This window comes from Patiria miniata, unplaced genomic scaffold (assembly GCF_015706575.1).
Source record: "Patiria miniata isolate m_02_andy unplaced genomic scaffold, ASM1570657v1 HiC_scaffold_29, whole genome shotgun sequence".
Lineage (NCBI taxonomy): Eukaryota > Metazoa > Echinodermata > Asteroidea > Valvatida > Asterinidae > Patiria > Patiria miniata.
Window position 1 is genome coordinate 14578533 of NW_024037068.1, and position 21022 is coordinate 14599554.

General features: G+C 44.2%; 1 protein-coding gene across 1 annotated transcript in view; it reads left to right on the plus strand.

The window, feature by feature from the left end:
• LOC119735195 overlaps nt 1-21022 on the plus strand; it is a 179781-nt gene that overhangs the window by 126919 nt on the left and 31840 nt on the right. Inside the window, exons 110-128 of the mRNA XM_038208901.1 lie at nt 266-400; nt 845-1201; nt 2269-2430; nt 3382-3504; nt 4161-4329; nt 5266-5441; nt 7184-7375; nt 8450-8671; nt 9545-9798; nt 10469-10689; nt 11534-11757; nt 12364-12510; nt 14267-14431; nt 14969-15295; nt 16077-16185; nt 17695-17972; nt 18598-18753; nt 19662-19877; nt 20656-20967. Coding sequence (XP_038064829.1) covers nt 266-400; nt 845-1201; nt 2269-2430; nt 3382-3504; nt 4161-4329; nt 5266-5441; nt 7184-7375; nt 8450-8671; nt 9545-9798; nt 10469-10689; nt 11534-11757; nt 12364-12510; nt 14267-14431; nt 14969-15295; nt 16077-16185; nt 17695-17972; nt 18598-18753; nt 19662-19877; nt 20656-20967 — 3945 coding nt within the window. The remainder of the gene's footprint in view (nt 1-265; nt 401-844; nt 1202-2268; nt 2431-3381; nt 3505-4160; nt 4330-5265; nt 5442-7183; nt 7376-8449; nt 8672-9544; nt 9799-10468; nt 10690-11533; nt 11758-12363; nt 12511-14266; nt 14432-14968; nt 15296-16076; nt 16186-17694; nt 17973-18597; nt 18754-19661; nt 19878-20655; nt 20968-21022) is intronic.

The following is a 21022-nucleotide window of genomic DNA, read 5'->3' on the forward strand; positions in this document are numbered from 1 at the left end:
CAATGATAATGGCGTCCAATCCGTTACTTTCAGGGTCCATCTGTGGTTGTCTCTTCTCATGACATGTCCTGCCCAACTCCACTTTTTCTTTTTGATCTCAGCTATTATGTCTTGCACCCCTGTCTTTCTTAATGGCCTGTCTCAATTCGTTTCCGGGATGAGTTTGGCCAAGATGCGGATAGAATCTTAACCCATCTGTCTTGCCCTTCTCTGTACAAAGATAATGAAATTGTTCAAATTCTGATTTTTAATTCTATTTGCTCAGGCAAGGATGAGGAGAGTGATTGCGTGGCCTGCGATGGCGGCTATTACTGCCAGTATGACGGCCAATCCAACGTGACCAACCAGTGCTATGAAGGCTACTACTGCGCCGGCAATGCTAGCATCGCCGATCCTGAAGGTAAGACTCCCAGTGTTCTTTGTTATACTCTTACTCCCACAAAAGAGAAAGTTCTTTTTCCTTACAGTACATTTATAGATGTGTTCACTGTGTTATTGTCACCTCGAAAATAATAGATTTGTATTTTCAATTGCTATTTTCCTAGAAATATAAAAAACTGTTCACTTTTGAATGAGACATCAAACGAAAAAATCAACCTTTAGTTATTGAATTATTTCTTCACAGGAATCAAATCATTAGCTGCCAGATAACAATTCCGCTCTCCTGCTGGTGTTTTGCTTCATTTTCCTTTGCCAGTTTTTCAATAAAAATAAGAAAAAAAGGTAGAAAATGGTAACCTATATTTTATTCACGAATTGTTTGTCACTAGACTGAGTAGGCTAGTGATGATATTAATATCAACTCTTCACTTGATGGTTCCAATTTTCTTTGAAATTCTTTCAGACGGCACCACCGGTGACATCTGTCCCATCGGTCACTACTGCCCGCGGGGTACCGACCGCCCCTTACCCTGCCTCAACGCCACCTACATGAACGAGACGGGGGCCGGCGAGTGCCTCATCTGCCCGGCCGGCAGCCAGTGCATCCGCGGTGACCGGCCGGACCCCTGCCCGGCCGGCTACTACTGCCCGCGGGGCACGGGCTACGACGTCCGGCCGTGTCCCGAGGGTACCTACGGGGCCTCGGAGGGACTGACTGAGGAGGGAGACTGCAAGAGCTGTACTGGAGGCAGCTTCTGCGACACACCGGGACAAGGGACAGTGGGCGGGGATTGCGACCCTGGATTCTTCTGTCTTATAGGTGAGTTTTTTAGGGAATCACAAAAAGGCGTACTTAAACCCTAACCCTGCTGAATCCAACAGGATCCAACTATGTCATGTACCCGATGGCGCCTGTTGGATTGAGCAGTAAACCCTTTGTGTACATTCCTGATGCAAAATGTTGGATTCAGCAGGCAACTGAACCGCATTATAACGTCAAGTTGGACTCCGTTGGATGCAGCAGACAACTGAAAATAAGGCACAGTGGATTGAGCAGGAGACTCCAGTTGGACTCTGTTGGATTTAGCAGGGTAGTCCTGAGGAACTAGGGGGTTAGGGTCAAGTCGCACTGTGCATTATCGTGTGATGCCCACTGAACGTTGAGATGGTGAAGATTTCGTCAAAATGTGATTTTCAGTTTTTGGCCATGAATGACATCTTTAATACCTCAAGTTTCAGGGTTCATTTACAGAAATGTTCAGTTGTGTAATTCGAACTCCAAGGAAGTAATTAATATGAAAATACGTCATATCTCCAGAACAGGAGGGGCTACGGAGCTCTATTACATACCAAATGAAAGTTTACGTTATGGGCTTTCTAACCAAGTTTACAACTTTAATTTCATATATTGCACTCTTGGCAGCTGATTGAAAGTAGATTTTACTACATATGTTAAAATATGAACTTTCTTCTTGACAAATTGACAGTTTTTCCTTGGCAAAATTACAGCTATTTGAAATACCTGGTGTCAAGAAACCCTAAAGTGTGCGCACAAAACAAAAGGGACAAAACATTGCAAATGAAATTATTTCTCTACATATTTTAAATGTCAAGAACAGTATGCAGCTTTGGGTGTTTGATTATTTTTATTCTGTAGTCTTTATTTGAATTCTGTAGTTAACAGAAAGTTTTTTAGTGATTTTCAGTTAATGTCCACGACATGACACACATGTTAAGGCAGGAAACACATTTCTTTTTTGCACAGTCTTATTGTCAAAACAGCATTTTATACACATTCTTTCGAAATAGAAAAAAAAAATTTTGGAAACTGATAATTAGTGGTCCTTCGTGTGATTTAACTGTACGTGAATATCCTGTTTGTTGCAGGCGTCAACGTACGCACCCCCAACGGCATCAACAATACCGGAGTGGGCGGTATCTGCCAGGCCGGCTACCGGTGCCCCCAGGGCTCCTCGGCCGAGATCCCCTGCTACGCCGGCACCTACACGGGACAGGACCAGATGGCGGAGTGCGTCATCTGCCCTGAAGGTAGGAATAGTAACTGTTACAATCTGTAAATCATGGTGGAGATGAGACAAGCTGGATGTGAACCTGAGACCTGGAGAATTCTTGTGAGATTTGAACTAGAGATCCCTGGTTTTGGCAGTCCAGACAAGGTTGGATATGAACCAGAGACCACTTGATCTGTTCTGTTGACAAGTTAAATTGGAAACAGGGGCCACAGGTTTGGCAGTCCAGACAAAGCTGGATGTGAACCAGGGACCAATGGTCTGGTATTCCTGACAAGCTGGATGTCAACCAGGGACCGCTTGTTTGGTATTTTTGACGAGTCTGATTTAAACCTGATTTTGAAGTTGAACCGAGGACGACTGGATTGGCCGTCAAAATGAGGTTGGATCCGAACCAGGAACCACTGGTTTGGTATTCATGACTAGCGGGATTTGAACCAGTGCCCTTTTTTGTGGCTTTGTTGGCGAGCTACATTTGAAACAGGGCCACAGGTTTGGCAGTCCAAAGCTAGCTGTGAACCAGGTACCACCGGTTTGTTATTTCTGATAAGGCTGGGTCTGAACCAGGGACCATTATTTTGGTACTCTGATAAAGCTCAATCTGAACCAAAGACCACAACTTTGGCTGTCATGTCAGGGCGAATCTGAAGTAAGTACCACTGGTTATGAATTCCTGAAATGATGATTTAAGTAAGGGAATTACCAATATTTTATTCTTGATGTGTTTGATGTAAATCAAGTCCACAGGGTTGACATTCTTGTCCAAAGCTTGATTCGAACGTGTGATTATGTTTCAGTATTCCAGATATGCTGAATTTGCACAATTTGATCTAGGGACCACTGGATTGAAAAATGCAAGTGTCAAAACAACAAAAGTTCACTGAGATACCGGTACATGTAAGTTCATGATTTGGTCATGTGTCTTATTGATTTTCAATTTCCTTATAGTATTTCCATCTCTCCGTTTCAGGCAAATACTGTGAGAATATCACGGTGGTTCCGTCCGACTGCCCATCCGGCCACTACTGCCCGGCCGGCACAGAATACAGTGACCAGTACCCATGTCCCTTGGGCACATACAACAACGCTACAGGTAAATTGCGGTTAGATCCTACTGTCAGAATTTCCTCAAGCTGTGAGCATGTATGGGATCTTTAAATTTGTGGCAATATGAGTTACACATCCTGAGACCCTTCATCTAGAAATAACAGGTTGTGTGAAAAGTCTTAAATATTCAGAATCCTGAGGTCAGCCACTCTGTTAAACAGGCAGTTTTGCTCTGCATGAACAACCGTAACTTGCAGAACTAGCAGTTACTTTTGCATGACACTCGCCCATTGAATTACATTTTAACCAAACAGTGGGTATCTTTATTTGACTGGATCATATTTCAACTCCCCGATAGCTCAAAAATTGTTGCCAAAAAAAGTTCTAGGTGCATCAATAAACACTGTGTTCTGTTTACAATTTTGGTGGCCACCCTCCCTTTGCAAATTGGGGTGGCAGTGCTTGTGATCACAACTCAATAACGCTTTATAGTCTCTGTACCGCCCAAACTGCCCTGACTGTTACTCCCTGTATCGCCCCAAACCGCCCAAGCACTCTATGGATTTATGGCATCAACAGGAGATAAATACAATGTAGTACAAGTACTAATGGGTTGAGAACAACTCCATAACTGTGTGTAAATTGGGTTTGCCGGTCGGACGTCAGCTGAATTGACAGTTTCTTTTTTTTATTCCCATTCAGGCCAAGGTAACCTGACCAGCTGCAAGTACTGCCCGCCGGGCTGGTACTGCGAGTCCACTGGGCTGGTCAATCCCTCCGGCCAGTGCGATCCAGGATTCTACTGCAGCGGAGGGTCGGACAAGCAGAGACCGTTTGACGAAGGAGAGCTGGTGTCCGTGCCGACTCCCGGGTGAGTTTCTCTGTTTCCTTTGTGGGTAGGTTCGAATCCTGCTGTTGACTAGTTTTCGGAACGGCTTCAAAGTCTTGCGGTCAAGTTTTTAAAGATGGTAGCTTTGAATTCCATTATCAATTTCAGGGAAACAGATACACATTCATTTGAGATTTGAAGACATATTTGTAGGTTCGACTGTCAAGTGGTTTTGAGGATGATTAAAATTGTTGTAGTTGTGGTTTGAAGATTCAATATTGGGGTTAGACCTGCACCGATGTATTTTTATTAACATTGTATACTCAGTGTTGTCCCGAGTGATTGTGAAAAAACACTTGGGTGGGACTCGAACCCACGACCTCCTGCTTACTAGTGCAGACGTCTTACCACTCGGGGTCGGCTTGCTGGATCGAATCTGATATCGCAGCGGATACCGCAACCAAAGTATTCTTAAAGATTACTATTCCTGTTGTCAGTAGTTTGGGAAACCGATTATCATTCTTGTAGATCATGTTGTAAAATCAATTTTAGAACTGATTCTAATTGTGTGGTAGTAGTTTTAGGAATCCTTACATATGTACTTCTTTGTATCAACTATGTACTACAAATTAGTGATCCAGTATTTTTTGGAGTACTCTGATACATTCAGGATTACATCACAGAGCCTGCACTATTACTTTGCATAGGTTTTGATGTCTTGATTCAGTTTCAAAGAATACAATATTTGTTCTCTATGATTTTGTTTTTATTTTAGAGGAGCCAGGAACTTTACGAGCAAAATCGCCAGATTGATAAGGGTTCATGTACTAAACATACTGCATAGTATGCAATTTTGGAAGATTTTGAAAGTATCCATGCTAAAAAGTGCATACAGTTTTTATAAGGGTTTTGCTACTGTGCAGTAGTCATCTAGCAGGCCCATATGTATTATCGTCCACATATGTCCTTTCATTTCAGGTACGCGTACCCCAACGACACCTGTCACCCCTTCTATGATTGTGTCTGCCCCTCCTTTGACATGAGCACCGGTGGGCTGTGCGGCCCAGGCTACTACTGCCCCAGGGGTTCCCCGGCTCCTGTCAACTGCCGGGGAGGGATGTACTGCGAGACGCCAGGCCTGGAGGAACCAACAGGTTGGTAGAATAGTATACACATATAGACTGGCAATGAGGTCACTAGTGCACATCTATGCGCCCCGAGGGACTGTGAGTGACCAGAAGAGGGTTTCGGTGTCGGGAAATAGGACCATCTTCTGATCACTCACATGCATGAGGGGGGCTTGGACGTGCACTAGTGACCGAATTATGCCAGTCCATACGTGTTTTATAACTCACCTCTGTCCGAAATATAAAATAAGAAAAGAAGCCGTTCAGGGTTTTATTATTGAACTGTTTTAATTCAACAATTAACTCATAAGCAATTCAGCTGTAAGCAATTCAACAATTACAGGAACGCTTTTAGTTTCCCTAGATTCAATTTTTGAGTTTGAGTTTTGTCTGAGGGCGCTGTTACCAGTCAAACATTTTTTTTTTGTAGTATAGTGCCCGATCAGGCACTATGCTCTCGAAATTACATGCCCGCGATGTCTCGACGCGCGTCTAGTTCACGCTGGCGCAAGTTTCATACACTAGCCTATATTAGTGAATCACATGTGACTGCGTTTCAGCCAACCAGGATAAAGAACAAGCAAGAGGTGTGTTATAAATAGAAATATTGACTGCTGGAGAGTGCTGACCTCATATTTGTTAGTGTTAGTTTAAAAGGGTGGGCAGTATTTCACTGCTGATCAAAATGTTGAACAAGATAATAGTCTACAGTTTACTGATAAACTAAGATGGTCATTAGTCTAGTGTGGCCGGTTAAGACAACAGCAGTAAAATTTAATTTGGGTCGATATTTTGCCAGACTAGTTCTGCAAGTTCTTATTATTTCAATCTATCATTCCAGAGTTATAATTGATTCAGTCACTAGTAATATCACTAGTGATGTCACATGTAAAATCAAATTTGGGTTGATACATGTATTTTGCCAACCTAGTTCTGCAAGTTCTTATTTTATCAATATATCATTCCAGAGATATAGTTGATTCAATCACTAGTCATATCACTAGTGATGTCACAAGTAAATGGAATGAATAACAACAAAGGGAATGCCTTGGTCACAGTTGATGTGAATAGCTTGTGTCTTCACTTGAGACCGGATAACCTGTGATTAATTAGTGATTGTGATGACTAAGGATTATTTGTAATGAACTCTGTGATCCAGTTGTGATGACTGTTGATTCGACTTGTGATTTGACATGTAAAGACTTGTGATTGACTTGTGACTGACTTATGACTGACTTGTGACTGACTTGTGACTGACTTGTGATTGACTTGTGATTGACTTGTGACTAACTTGTGATTGATTTGTGATTGACTTGTGATTGACTTTGACTAACTTGTGACTGACTTGTGATTGACTTGTGACTAACTTGTGCTTGATTTGTGATTGACTTGTGATTGACTTTGACTGACTTGTGACAACTTGTGATTGACTTGCGCTTGCCTAAGATTGGCTTGTGATTGACTTGTGATTGACTTATGACTGGCTTGTGACTGACTTGTGACTGACTTGTGACTGACTTGTGACTGACTTGTGACTGACTTGTGATTGACTTGTGACTGACTTGTGACTGACTTGCGATTGATTTGTGATTGACTTTGACTGACTTGTGACAACTTGTGATTGACTTGCGCTTGCCTAAGATTGGCTTGTGATTGAGTTAAGTTACCTAAGTATAACAAGCATGACTATTTTTTTTATTATGTTAACTTGTGATGACTTCCGATGACTTGCTTACAACCTCTCCGTCATTCTCTCTGACCACACAAAGGCAACTGCACAGCAGGCTTCTGGTGTAACCACACCAGTGCGGTGCCTGACCAGTACGTCTGCCTGGCCGGCCACTACTGCGAGGTGGGTACAGCCGTGCCTACGCCTTGCCCCGAAGGCACCTTCAGCCGAACCGAGATGAACACGGGACCACAGAACTGTGAGAACTGCACTGCAGGATACTACTGTGAAGGTAGGCTCATAAAATGTTCCATACAAAAAATTGGGCCAGTGCTACTCTCTTCATATCTTTCGTATTAAAAAAAGAGTGATGTAAAATGATTTTTCTCTGAAAATTACAAAGTCACTCGAAGCAGTAAATGGACAACTGAATGTTTCTCTCCACATTGTGTGGGGTGCTGTGGTCCAATGGTTGTGGGGTGCTGTGGTCCAATAGTTATGGTGTTCGACTTGTGTGCCGTGGTACATGGGTTCGAATCCTGACTGTGGGAACATGGTGCTTATGCTCTTGAGCAAGGCACTTTACCATTATTACTTCGTCCTTCGGATGGGACGTAAAGCCGTAGGGCCCGTGTGTTGGGTAATGCATGTTAAAGAACCCAGTGACACTTATCGCTATGAGAAGGGGTTTGCCGCGGTGTTTCTGGCAGTGGCTGCAATATGCGCCGCAGCACCTTGTATACCCTTATAAGGTGCTACATAATGGGTCTCATACCTCTCACGTACTTCATTCACCTGTCTCTAATAATAGACATAACTCCCAGTGCCTTGAGTACCTATAGTCCATTGCATTAACCCTTACCCAACTGGACCCTCCAACGCATGCCATTATGTGCCTTAAGAAAATGGCATATGTTTTTTGCACGGCCCTCCAATATCTGCCATGTCATTTCAAGGGTAACTGGACAGGCACTCCAATACATGCCACAGAGAACAATGAGAGTCCTCTGATAACAAAGTGAGTGCCCCCAGCTGGTCAGTATCAGGCACCCTCCAGGGCCTCCAACTCCTGCCAATTGGAGCCTTCACTGTTAAGAAACACTATCTGCCAATAAACTGCAGCTGGAGGGCATTGGCATAACCAACTGACGTGCAGTAAACTACCCTCAGAGAGTAAGGGTTAATGCCTGAATAGGTTTCTGCAACCTAGCCATACAGATATTTTTTTTTCCAAAATGCTGTTTATGATGACCTGAAGTTCTCAAATTAACCATTTTGATTATTTGGTAAATTTTGTCCAATAATACTCATGATAACATTTTCCACTAAACTTAATTTCTGTCTTGAATACGAAATACTCTTTCAGGCGAAGGGAACAGGGAGCCCGACGACAAATGTGCGGTGGGCTACTACTGCCCCGGGGGCCAGACCATCGGGACCCCCACGGACCTGAAGTGCCCGCGAGGCTACGCCTGCCCCGAGGGATCATGGGAGCCCACGCTGTGCGACAACGGGACGTACCAGGGACAGCTGGCTCAAGGGTCATGTGACATCTGCCCCGGCGGATCCTACTGCGATCCTTACGAAGGTGAGAGTGCAACCCCCTAAGGGCCCGTCTCCATTCATAACCGGGACGAGTTCCGGACAAGTTCTTGGAAATTCTGTTTTTACTAGTTCCGTTCAAAAATGACTTTTGCCCGAATTTAGGCGCAAACCGCGGGATCTTGTTTAAATATTGATGAATCCTTTTTGGTATTTAGTATCTAGATTATTTCATAAGTATTTTGTACAGTCATTCTTTTGTATTTTGTATATTTGATTCTGTTTTCGGTCGAAGACCAAGTAACACGGTGTCTTCGTTCCTCGACAGAAATAAACCAGCACAATCTGAGAATCAGCCGTTCAGCCCGTATTATTTAGAAGGGTCACACAAATAACGGTCAAATTTCCAAAAAAAATACTTTTGCAGCGCCAAGCGGCCTTTTCTATTTTGATTAACTCTAGGTTTTTGTAACTTTGATTAGTAGGCCTACTTTGGAAAAAAAATGCAACTTTCTTACCTGTTTTTAGCACTTAGAGACGTGCGAATCAGGCGCCGTCATTATTTTACCCCGTAATTTTTCTCATGAATAAAAAACATTTGGCCTGCTGATATTCAATATGGTATTAAGCGAACTGAAACATATAAATAAATGTTACTTTTCCTGCTGGTAATTGTTAAGGTAAAACCCCAAAAGTTCCGGACAAGTTGCGGACATTGTATCTGGTATAAGTTGCAGGATTCTGAACAACTTCCCTGCAATCTTCCTTCAATGAAGTTATTAGTTGACTTGCTCTTTTTGCTAAACAATTATTTTCTGTTGATGGTGTTCAGCATAAAAATGTTTTGAGCAGGTTACATTGTCCAAACAGGTTACATTGTCATTGTCTGACGTTATTTCCTCCGTTTTTTTTTTTCCAGTGGGGCCCGTGGTGACCCCCGCCAACTGCCCCCAGGGCTACTACTGTCCCCCTGGCACTAGAGAAGGTTCCACCAACCCCTGCCCACCAGGCACCTTTGGCGAGACCGGCGGGTACAATGCCGTGGACGATTGCGTGCAGTGCCCCGAGGGCTCCTACTGCGGGACGCCGGCCCTGCTGGAACCCACGGAGGAGTGCTACGCTGGGTACTATTGCACCGGTGGCGCGTCCAGCCCGACGCCTTACGACGACATGGTAAGGGATTGGTCTAGTTGCTGGTGTCCAACTGCTAAGTACTACACTGAGTATACAGTGTTCTTTGAGTTAAGCAGTGGTGTTGGTTGAATCCATCACAAGTCTGTTACAAGACCGTCACGGGTTTCGTCAGAAGTAAATCAGAAGCCCTTTCACAAGTCAATTCACTAGTAACATGGGGTTGAAGACAGTGTTGTAGTCTAGTCCATCACAACTCCATTAACAAATTCTTTCACAAGTCCTTTCACAAGTCCTTTCATAAGTCCAGTCGCAAGTCACGGGATGAACAAGGACAAAGGAAAGCTTTTGTAACAGTCCTTTTGAATAGCTAGTGACTTGACTTGAGACTGAAGGACTTGTGATGGACTTGCAAGCCGCAGGGACTTGTGATGGACTCGACTACAATGGTTGAAGACAGGGGACTGCTTTTGTCACAGTCAATTGAATAGCTTTTGACCAGGCTTGTGAAGTGTAAAGAAAACCTTTGCTTTCTTGCATTGATACTCAAATTCTCAATATATGGCACGCTGATGACTCCACATTAATGGCTCAAATTTCTTGAAATCCATCCATTAGCGATATTAATTCCAAAGTCAAATATGCACAAGAAAAGTGAATGATGTACGTGTGCTCAGTCCTTTTCGTATTTCGTTCTGTCGTTCCCTTCCAGGTGGATCCCGACAACAACACGACTTTCACCGGCAACGACGTCTGCCCCATCGGCTACTACTGCCTCAACGGCACGGCCTACCCAGAGCCCTGCCCGCCGGGTACCTTCTCCACCAACACGCGGGTCACCTCGGTGGACGGCTGCGAAGACTGCCCACGAGGGCGCTATTGCAACCTGCAGGGCTTCGTGAAAGTGGACACCGCGCCGAACTGCGCAGCAGGGTAAGAATGCAAACAGGCTCTCCATAGCATTTCCCTTATGGGGCAGATAGATTTCTAAAGATTTTCTTGTGGGGTTTATTGTACTATTGTGTTTTCTGCCCCATAAGGAACCATGTACATGTATGTAATGGTTTGCGCGCGTTTAGCGCGACTAATATTGTTCTGAATGTGCACGATAGCCATATCGTCTTTGCATAACGTCAGGTGTGGTCGGCACTGTATCCGAATGTCTCTCCCAGTGGTCTCCCCCTACTCTCCCTTTCTTACCGTTGAGGGGGTGCGTGTGCATGGAGCCCAGTGGAGGAAGTGTGGTTTTGAGAGGAGCAACAGCTCATGGCAGTGTGGCCTGGCAGTTAGGGCTCTTGACTCAGGGGTTCAAATCCAGCTGCTGGCCATACTGTCCTTAGGCAAGCCACTTCATCCCCACTTGCCTCTCTGCACCCAGGAGTAGAAATGGGTACCGGCATTACCAGTAGCTGGGGAGTAACCTGTGATGGACTAGCATCCCATCCAGGGGAATAGAAAATCTTCTCAGTCGTTTCATGCTACTGAAACCGGAGATAAACGCAGGCCTGATTGCTTTACTTTTACAGCTCATTTTAATTTCTCTTTGTTCTTTTGAGAGTGATACTTCAATAGTGTCAGAAAATACCAAACAAATCATTTTTAATCCCACATTTCATAAAATTACATTCCTAGTTTGCAAGTACATATCATGCTTGAATCTATTTCTGTGCCGTTCCCGATTAAGAAAAGTGGATGTAGTCAGTCTCCCTGAGTTTTTTTTTAATTCCATCAATTTTTTTACAAAATTCAAGTGTAAATTTGTTTCTGCCATCCCTAGCTACGTGTGTACCGGAGGCAGCACCACCCCGACCCCGACCGAGGGCTCCGGCATGGGCTACCCCTGCCCGGCAGGCCACTACTGCCCCGAGGGCACACTGGGTGAGATAGGCTGCCCCGTGGGCACGTACCAGAGCGAGAAGGGGCAGGCTAACTGTACGCTGTGCCCCGACGGCAAGATGTGCGACATGGTCAACATGACTGCTCCGTCGGACTGCCAGACAGGTAAATTTGGAAGATAAGATCTATAAGGCAATACTTTTAAGGGTGCATTAATGATGTCATTTCCATGTATGAACAGCAGAAGTTGAGAGGGTTTGCATCTGAACGGATATGTGTCTGCATATGTTTTAATCATTCGTCACTGTAATCAACCATTCCATTATTTTGGCATCGTGTATGCGTAGGCATGCGCTAACCGGTAGTCGTAACCGTTACCAAAAAAGCAGTAAACCAATGACAACCTTTGATGAAAGCTTCGAATCTGCAGCTATTCCTGCTTTAAAACTCGGACAAATGGCACATATGATGTTCATCAATTCCTATTCTAATCTAATTATACAAGATTGAATAAATTACCATAAATGAGTGTGAAATATCATCAATTTATTACGCGTTTCACACTGACGCGTAGCATGCGGTATATCCGTGCCGTGTACTTGACTGGTTCCAGTGGTATAATAATAATAATAATGGAGTCTTATATAGCGCACGTATCTACCAACAATTAGGTACTCAAGGCGCTGGAAATTATAGTAAGAACTGCATACTTGTTTTGTGTTAAAAAAATACTTTGTAATGACAATGTTTGCATGGTTGTTTCTTGCCCAGGTCACTACTGCGTAGAGGGTGAGCCCTTACCCATCCCCTGCCCGGCAGGAACCTTCAACAACATCACCTCGCTGCAGAGAGAGGAAGACTGCACCGACTGCACCCCCGGCAAGTACTGCGAGGGACCAGGAAACAGCTATCCCACCGGTAAGATATCAGTCTGTCAATGTAACTTTTAACCCTAACTCCCTAGGCCTTTTTGCTAGGATGTAGCCTCAATCCTGCAAAATCCTCCAATTGGCCTCATGGAAAGTTAGCATATAGCTTCAATCCTGGCCAAGTTCGGGCAAGGACCATTAGTCGACTAGTGGTTGATTTGTGACCTACCTTACGCCTGCGCACTGGTAGCAACGTGCGAACGTCCCTAGTCAAACGCTGGTCAAAATGTCATCGCAAAACTTCTGGATCCTGGCTCTCTGATAGCGTTATGAATGCGCGCGGCTATTGGTTACCAGCGAAGCAACCAGCCCCAGTAGGCTGGTTCCAAATAGTCAACTAGCGTAGTCAACCACCGTTGACTAGACAGAGTTCGGGCAAACGTTAGTTAACCATTGGTCAACTATAGTCCTTGTGCGAACTTGGCCCCTGCAAATTCCTCCATTATTTCTTGAATATGGTCCGTAGAGGGGTGACCACTGCCTGAATCCTGCAAAATCCTGCGGCAATATGTTGATATAATATGTGCTTGGCCAGTGACATCCTGGAGCAGTTCGGAGAATTCCAAGCATAAACCAGGCCTATATACATATATGCATGGCTGTGCAAAAACAACACAAGGTCCGGCCCAAGACAAAGTGCATCCTACAAAATCAGTAACGCACTTCTGCCAATCCTCCAAATTCCTCCACTTTGGCAAAGAGAATTTTGAAGGATTCAGGGCGGTTAGGATTAAATAAGGGAATAATAGTGTGATGGAGCAGTTTTAAACGTCTGGATTAAAACCGGTCAGAGGCCTGGTCGCTGATAAAGCCTTAGCTAAAAATTTCAGTTGAAAACTCGACGAAATTCTGACAATGTTTTTGTTCAACAATTTTAATCCATGTTCAGGCCACTTCTGTTGTGTGTGTCGCGCTATCGCGGTTTGCTCAACATCTCATAATTATTAGAGAAATCACATCAGTGGTTATCAAGCACCCAGTTGTGGAGGACATAGGTGGTGCGTACTGTGCACGCATGTGGTGCGTACTGTGCACGCATGTGGTGCGTACTGTGCACGCATGTGGTGCGTACTGTGCACGCATGTGGTGCGTACTGTGCACGCATGTGGTGCGTACTGTGCACGCATGTGGTGTGGAGTGTAATGGTGACCAGTTCTAAACATCGCTGACCAGTTTTAAACGGGTGTTAAAACCACCCCAATCAATCTCAACCAATAGTAATCGATAAACTGTCTGAGGTATGGGCTCTGTGCGCCGACGAAAGAGGGCGCCCGTTTACCTAGCAACGACGTCCCATGGGCGTGACATTTAGCTGGTTGACGCGCACAGTTTCTTGTGTGTGACATACGTACACCAGGGGATTTGAACAAAATTGCAGTCAGGCAAGATGGCGTCGGGCGGTCACCCCCAACTGTACTTTGTTTGCCGGTGAGGGGGTACTTGTGAATGGAGCGGATAGACCTTGTGTGTAGCGGCCATCTTAGAGGGCATCTTTTGTTATTTTAATTCAGTAACAGTGAATGCATCAAAGGTTCACTCATGCATACCCAGCAAACCAAATGATTTGCCCACTAAAATGGCTGCTACGCATAAGGTCTATTTAAGAATTCTGTGCCCTGTTTTTTGTTACCTAACTTTTTTTAATGGTCATGTAAATTTTTGTGACGTATTTATCCTGGGTTTTTTAGATATAAACCAGTTTGTATAACATGTCCATTGTTTCTCATATTTTCATAACAATCCAGGTCCCTGCAGTGCCGGCTATTACTGCCAGGGCGCAGCCTTGACGGAGATACCAGTGGCCATCATTGATTATCCCATGAACGGTCTCTGCCCGGCAGGCTACTACTGTGAGGAAGGGACCCCTGCCCCGACACCCTGCCCGGTTGGCACAGTCCGCAGAGTTGAAGGTGAGCAGAGTGTTCAGGAGTTTGCACTACTGATTTTTTTTTCAACCGGTTTTTCACTGACTAGAATACCTGAGTGTTTGCACTTCACTGAATTAAGTGAAAATTTTTTTAACTTCTACAATTATTGAAACAAAGATATTTAATGTTCACACATGTACGTCATTACTATAGGAATAAGGATTGAATTGTCTTGGTCACAATTCATTTGAGCCAGTTAGTTGACTTGAGACTGGGCTTGCAGTATGACCTGTGACTGACTTGTGATAATCTGTGACGATTTGTAACGACTTGTGATCGTGGTCACAGATCATTTTAATAGCTGTAGTCAGTTGACTTGAGACTGGGCTTGCAGTGTGATCTGTGACTGACTTGTGATAATCTGTGATGATTTGTAACGACTTGTGATGACTTGATTTGCAACTCTGATTTAATTTTAAGGAACACAACAAAATACAAAAGATAAAGTGGACTGTACACATAGACTGACATTTTGAAAAACTTATCTCCAAACTATTTCGTATCTTCCCCCAAATCCAGGCGGTTCCTCCGTTGGCGACTGCTCGCCCTGCCCCGGCGGTTACTACTGCGAGGACGACGGCCAGACGGATCCCACCGGCCCCTGCGACGCCGGCTTCTACTGCCCAGCCAACGACTCCACCATCTACCCGACCCCGGCGGCCTACGAGTGTCCTATCGGCCACTACTGCCTGAACGGCTCGGCGGTTCCCAGCCCCTGCCCCGTGGGCACCTATCAGCCCAACATGAGGAGGGATTCCTGCATCGATTGCCAGGCTGGATTCTACTGTGAGAGTGCCTTGTTCCCGGATCCCAAGCCGTGCCCTGCTTTCCACTACTGCCCAGCCGGTAAGACCAACTGCCAATTTTTTAAATGTGACAAGAGTAAGTTTGCAATTGCACCCTTTGTTGTTATGATTTATTAATCATTTCTGGTAATGAGACCAAGGATTCCTTAAAAGTGCCTAGACCTAGAGAGAAGACAATGTGAAGAAATTACAGCGTAAAGGCCGGTTTATAGTTCGTCGCACGATGGTCACGTATCTGGAAAATTGATGCGCGATCAGCCTACACACGGTTTATAGTTGTCGCTGACGCGCCAGCGACCAGCCGCTGAAGGACGCTGGCGACGTCGCTATAGAGTTCAAATAATTGAACTCTGACATGGTCGCTGACCTCACTTTTTTTCAATGGACCAATAGAATTGCCTGATCAGATTGTGGTAAGAAACGATGAATATGCAAATATGGCACAAGGCATAAAAAAATAAATATCACTATCAATAAACAGCGACAAAATATTTATTATTGTTAAAACAGCTAGGACGGCAGTAATCGCACATCAAAAAAAGCTGCCAACTCTGATAATTAAGAATGATCGGATTTGATAATAAATGTGTTATATTTTTTTCAGTAGCAGTGTCAGAAACTCCTTGTTTCAACATTTGAACCGAAAAAGGAAACTAACTGAGGTGCATTTTAATTGATATAAAGACGGACATAGACAGTTGAATCACCGTCCTCCCCCTCCCACTTAAAAAAAGGGAACCAAAAGCAAAAAACAAATTCTATTACATTATTGAGGTTTTAATGTTGGAATTACCATGGCTTCTTTTCCCATTGTGGTACAGCAACAAGATACCCCATACCATGTCCCAACGGCACCTTCACATACGACACGGACGAAGGCCTGAAGGAGAAGTACGAGTGCCTGCCTTGCCTGTCTGGAATGTACTGCCGGTGAGTAAACTTGTACTTTCCATGAAGAGGCAGCATTGGGTTGAGGGCGCCAATTCACTCGTATCAGAATCTAGCCCTGTGCTATATTTGTGTGCAGTTTGCATGAACCCATAACTAAATGTGACCCACAGTGTACAACAGAAATTGGAGTTTCTCAGAGGACTAGTGGTTTAACCCCTTAAGGACGGGAAGCGGTCATGGCCGCGGCCGCTAATCCTCATTGGAATGCAGTTGCCAGCTGTGGTATGCCGTGGCACACAGCTAGTGGGTAGTTCCACAGCTGCTGCTTTTGTGCAGTCCCGCTACCACACAAAGGCTGTGCAGTCATGCGGGCCACTTGCTCTATGTGTGGAGGAATGTCCCCATTACACCCCGTCCTTAAGGGGTTAAGGAGGGTTGAATTAATAAAATACTTGGGGAGTTCAGATTATCAACAGTTTCTGCATGGCCCTAAACACACATTGCATGGTCAAAGTAAATATTGCATCCCTCTCTTATGTGAGACCTGCTCTCTCCCCCCCCCCCCCTCCAAAAAACCGGACAAAGTTGTAGAAGTTGTTTTTGCACAAAGGGCATGAGAAGTCACTTTTGGGTGGAACTGACCATTTTGAGGTATTGAGGTGTTCTGAATCAGTGACTATGAATCTACAATCTCCCAAAATGTGAATATAATACATTGATCTGATACACCGTGCCCTCTGGAGACATGCACACAATAGGGAACAAAAGATTGTATGGGTCACCACAGGGCAATTTCTATAGATGAATACATCTCCACAAGGTTTTCACGAAATAGATATATGGATTGTACTCAAAAACTAGCAATTTCCAAGATATGTTGATCTGTCGCAAATGGTAGAGTTTTAGAAAAGGGATATTAAGTCCAAATTTCAGCCAAGGAAATTAATTCTGGTTAAAAAATAAGAGCATTTTGAAACTCAGTATGTATGAGAAGAAGTGTGTTTTTAGTCGCTTGAGTAAAGAAAAAAAATTATACTAAAAGCACTTCAATACGCTTGTTCTTGGCATAATTTGGTTTTCAGGCTTCTATTGTGTAATCCTTTTCCCAGGGGTGATAGGGCCACGGTACCTATGAAAATCATATATCATTTTCAAGCTGAAAATCTTGGGAATGTGAATATGCTGAAAACTAAAATAAACACCAACATTTGTGATGCCATCAAGCTAAATGAGTTGTTTGTCGGGAAATTTCTTTTGAAGATACAGGCCAAAATAGGCAACTTCATCTCATCACTTCATCACATCTAATGGTGTTCCAACTTCCTTATTTGTTTAAACTAAAGATGTTTCAGCATGCGGTTTTTATAGCAGTAATGCTGAGATTGTGCTCTTTTCAAATCTGTAAAAAAAAAAAATTGACCAGGGTCGACAAACGACTCATATTTAGCTTGATTGCATCACATTTGTCAACTTTGTCCGGGTTTTGTGGGAGCAGCTTACATATGTAGTCAGACGATAACTTTACCGTTTCTGATAATCATTCCACAGTGGTGGTCAGCTCCAGGGCAACTGCTCGGAGGGCTACTTCTGCCTGAGCGCAAGCTTCGAATTCACCCCCGACGGCTCCTTACCGGACGTGGACAACTTTGACGAGGCCCAGTGCCCGCCCAACACCACCTGTGCTGGGCCTTGCCCGCCGGGCCACTACTGCCCGGCGGGGATCGAAGACCCCAAACCCTGCAAGAATAACACCTGGCGGCCGGACGAGTTTGGGAGCAGGGTGGAGGACTGCGCGCCATGCCCGGCCGGGAAGCATTGCTTGGAGGGTAAGTAACAATCCCCCTGAGTAAAAATCAGGGGTGTGAAATCTCAGCTTTATAGCTGATTTCAGCTTTTTTGTTTTGAATTTCAGCTTTTTTCCCTCACTTGCTGCGTACAAAAGTATAGGAGATTTCCAAAGTTCAGCTTTTTTTAACACCGTTTTTCAGCTATTTTCAGCTATTTTTATCAGTGGTAACTCACACATCTGAAAAATGTACACCCTACCCTATATTAAGGGCAGGTTTGTACACTTCACGTGTGAATGCAAAGACGTAGCGAATTTGATGTCGGAAAAAAATTCAATGAGAAATTAGACAGCGTTGAAATGGGTTCAACTTTCAAAAATTCACAGCGCCAAAAATGATATTCATCTTTTTTTTCCAGCGATATAGGGTTGGCCGGAGTGCATTTTTTGAATGTTTCAATTTTTAGGTCATACTTATTCGGTTGAATATTCGGTTGAATATTTTTTTAAAAAGTGAACGAAAAATTCTTGAAGCAAATATCGTTGGAGGGGCAAATCTGAAGTTCATAGTAACTGATTGTGAATTTTTTTTTCTGTCTACGTTTTAAAATAGATTTTGTTATTTGGAGCTGAACTAATCTTAAAATGGTTTCATTGCCCCCTAGGTGACCCCGTGTTGTACCCCTGCCCCCTGGGTCACTACTGTGAGGAAGGCATTGGCCCGGTGGAGTGCCCCTTGTACCACTATCGGGACGTCGTAAGTGCAGAGAGTCGCGAAGACTGCTTCAAATGCAAGGCCGGCTACTACTGCAATGAGCTTGGTACGTGGAACCATTGGGAAATTTAGGCCCAAGAAATTCTTTGTTGTTTTTTTAATTAAATAAAACTTGAATAAAGATATTGTTGAATGGTTTTAAAAGCTTTTGAAAACTGCGTTGAAAACATGTTACGAAAACCATCTCTATTCAGAATGCAGCAAACTTAACACAGTATAAACACTGTATACTCAGTGTATTACCTCCCAAGTGAAATTGGAAAAAAATCTCTCTGGTGGGACTCGAACCCACAGCCTCCTGCTTTCTAGTGCAGACGTCTTACCACTCGGCCACCGAGCTTGCGGGATCGGTTTGCTGGTTGGAATCAGATATAGCAGCGGGTACCGCTATGAAAGTATTCATAAGATGGAATTTTTGTTGGGGTGATGTAACCAGCCAACCGATCCCGCAAGCCCGGTGGTCGAGTGGTAAACTCAACTTTCACTCAGGTAATACACTGAGTATACAGTGTTTAGACGTCGGTGAAGGGCAAAACCTAATATTAAAGTTATATCAACTCGTTCTCCAAAGAAATATTTGGGTTTTTTTATAAGAATAACAATGTCTATGAGAATGTGGTGCTGCTACATGTACTATGACCATCAAGAATTGATAAAGAAATCTGCCTCCAACGCCTGTATAATGTGCCCATCCACGGGAATTAAACAAAAAAATTATTTAATACGGGATTATTATTTGTTTTTACATAAGTGATTTCTTTATTCAGTTTCATAATGCAAATGGCAAACAATGTACACCTGCCATTCTTGCCATTACAAGTTGATTCCTGATTATGAAGCGGACTTCATATCGTTATGAGCCAATCGTAGGAATTCGTTTCCCTGTATTTTACAAGGGATTATTAATGAGATGACTTCCTTGCAAACTTTAACCTCCATGTGATATTCCTACAGGAATGACCAACACCACTTACCTGCCGTGCTACGAGGGCCATTACTGCGAGGAAGGCACCACCGAGCCCCAGCCCTGCTCCGGCGGACGCATGAGCACCGAGACGGGCCGCGTGAGCAATGAAGACTGCCCCCTATGCACACCAGGCTACTACTGCCCCAACGACACCATCAACGTGCACGGGATACCGTGCCGACCCACCTACGAGTGTCCTGAAGGTATGCGTTGGATGGGATGCAGAGTTATAACAGAGTCAGTCACAATAAATCTCAAGTAGATCACGAGTCACCTGAGGGTATACTAAGGTTGGATGCAGAACTATAATAGAGTCAATCATAAGTAAGTCATAAGTCAATCTCAGATAATCATAAGTCAGTCATAAGTCTATGGGTGTCCTGAAGGTATACTAAGGTTGATGTAGAGCTATAATAGAGCCATTCATAAGTAGTCACAAGTTGATCACAGATAATCACAAGTCAGTCATAAGTCAGAAATCAACTTACAGAATGAAAATGATCTTATTGAGTTACATTAGCTGCCCTTGATCATCTCAATCTATTTAACAAATCAACTTAAGTCAGTACCAAACATTCGGCTATACCGAATGTCGTCCTTCACCTCCGATTTTTGTGTACAAATCGTACTGAACATTGCTATTGAAAAATGTCACAGGAAGAGTGACAAGTCGCAATTTTTTTTCCCAAGGAATAGACAGAGAAAGCCACTGATTGTTGTAGGTAGTAAGCTCAAAAACTGTGTAATTACACAATTCAGAAGTGGGCACGTGTTCAACGTCATCTTTTAGTAACTACCAGGGCGTGCAGGGTGAAGTTCTGAAGGGCGCTATTTATTGAAAAGTGAGTACCGGAGCACCAGCAGCTATACCAAACCATCGCTATTACGAATAATTTCTGTGGATCCCGCAATGGTCGTAATAGCGATGTTCCATTGTAAAAATCCATCATAATGCATGTCCTCCCTTTTCCCAATAAACAGGTGCAGCCATTGAGGTCACCTGCCGGCCAGGCCACTACTGCGAGGGTGTGACTGGCGACCCCCCGATATGCCCCGGGGGCTACTACTGCCCCCTAGGCTCCAGCGCCTACACCCAGTGCTTCTACCCTCAGTACTGCCCCGAGGGTAGCGAGGTTCCGTTGGAGTGTCCCCTGGGTAGCCGGGCGAACAACCACGCCGGTCTGAGGAGCTCATCGGATAAGAGCTGCAGTCTGTGCCCAGCGGGCACGTTTGGTAATCACACTGAGAGGTTCTGGTGCTCGGAGTGTATAGAGGGCTACTATTGCCCTGAAGGTGAGATAACGGTATTAAATAGAGGGCTACTATTGCTTGGAGGGTGAGATAGCAG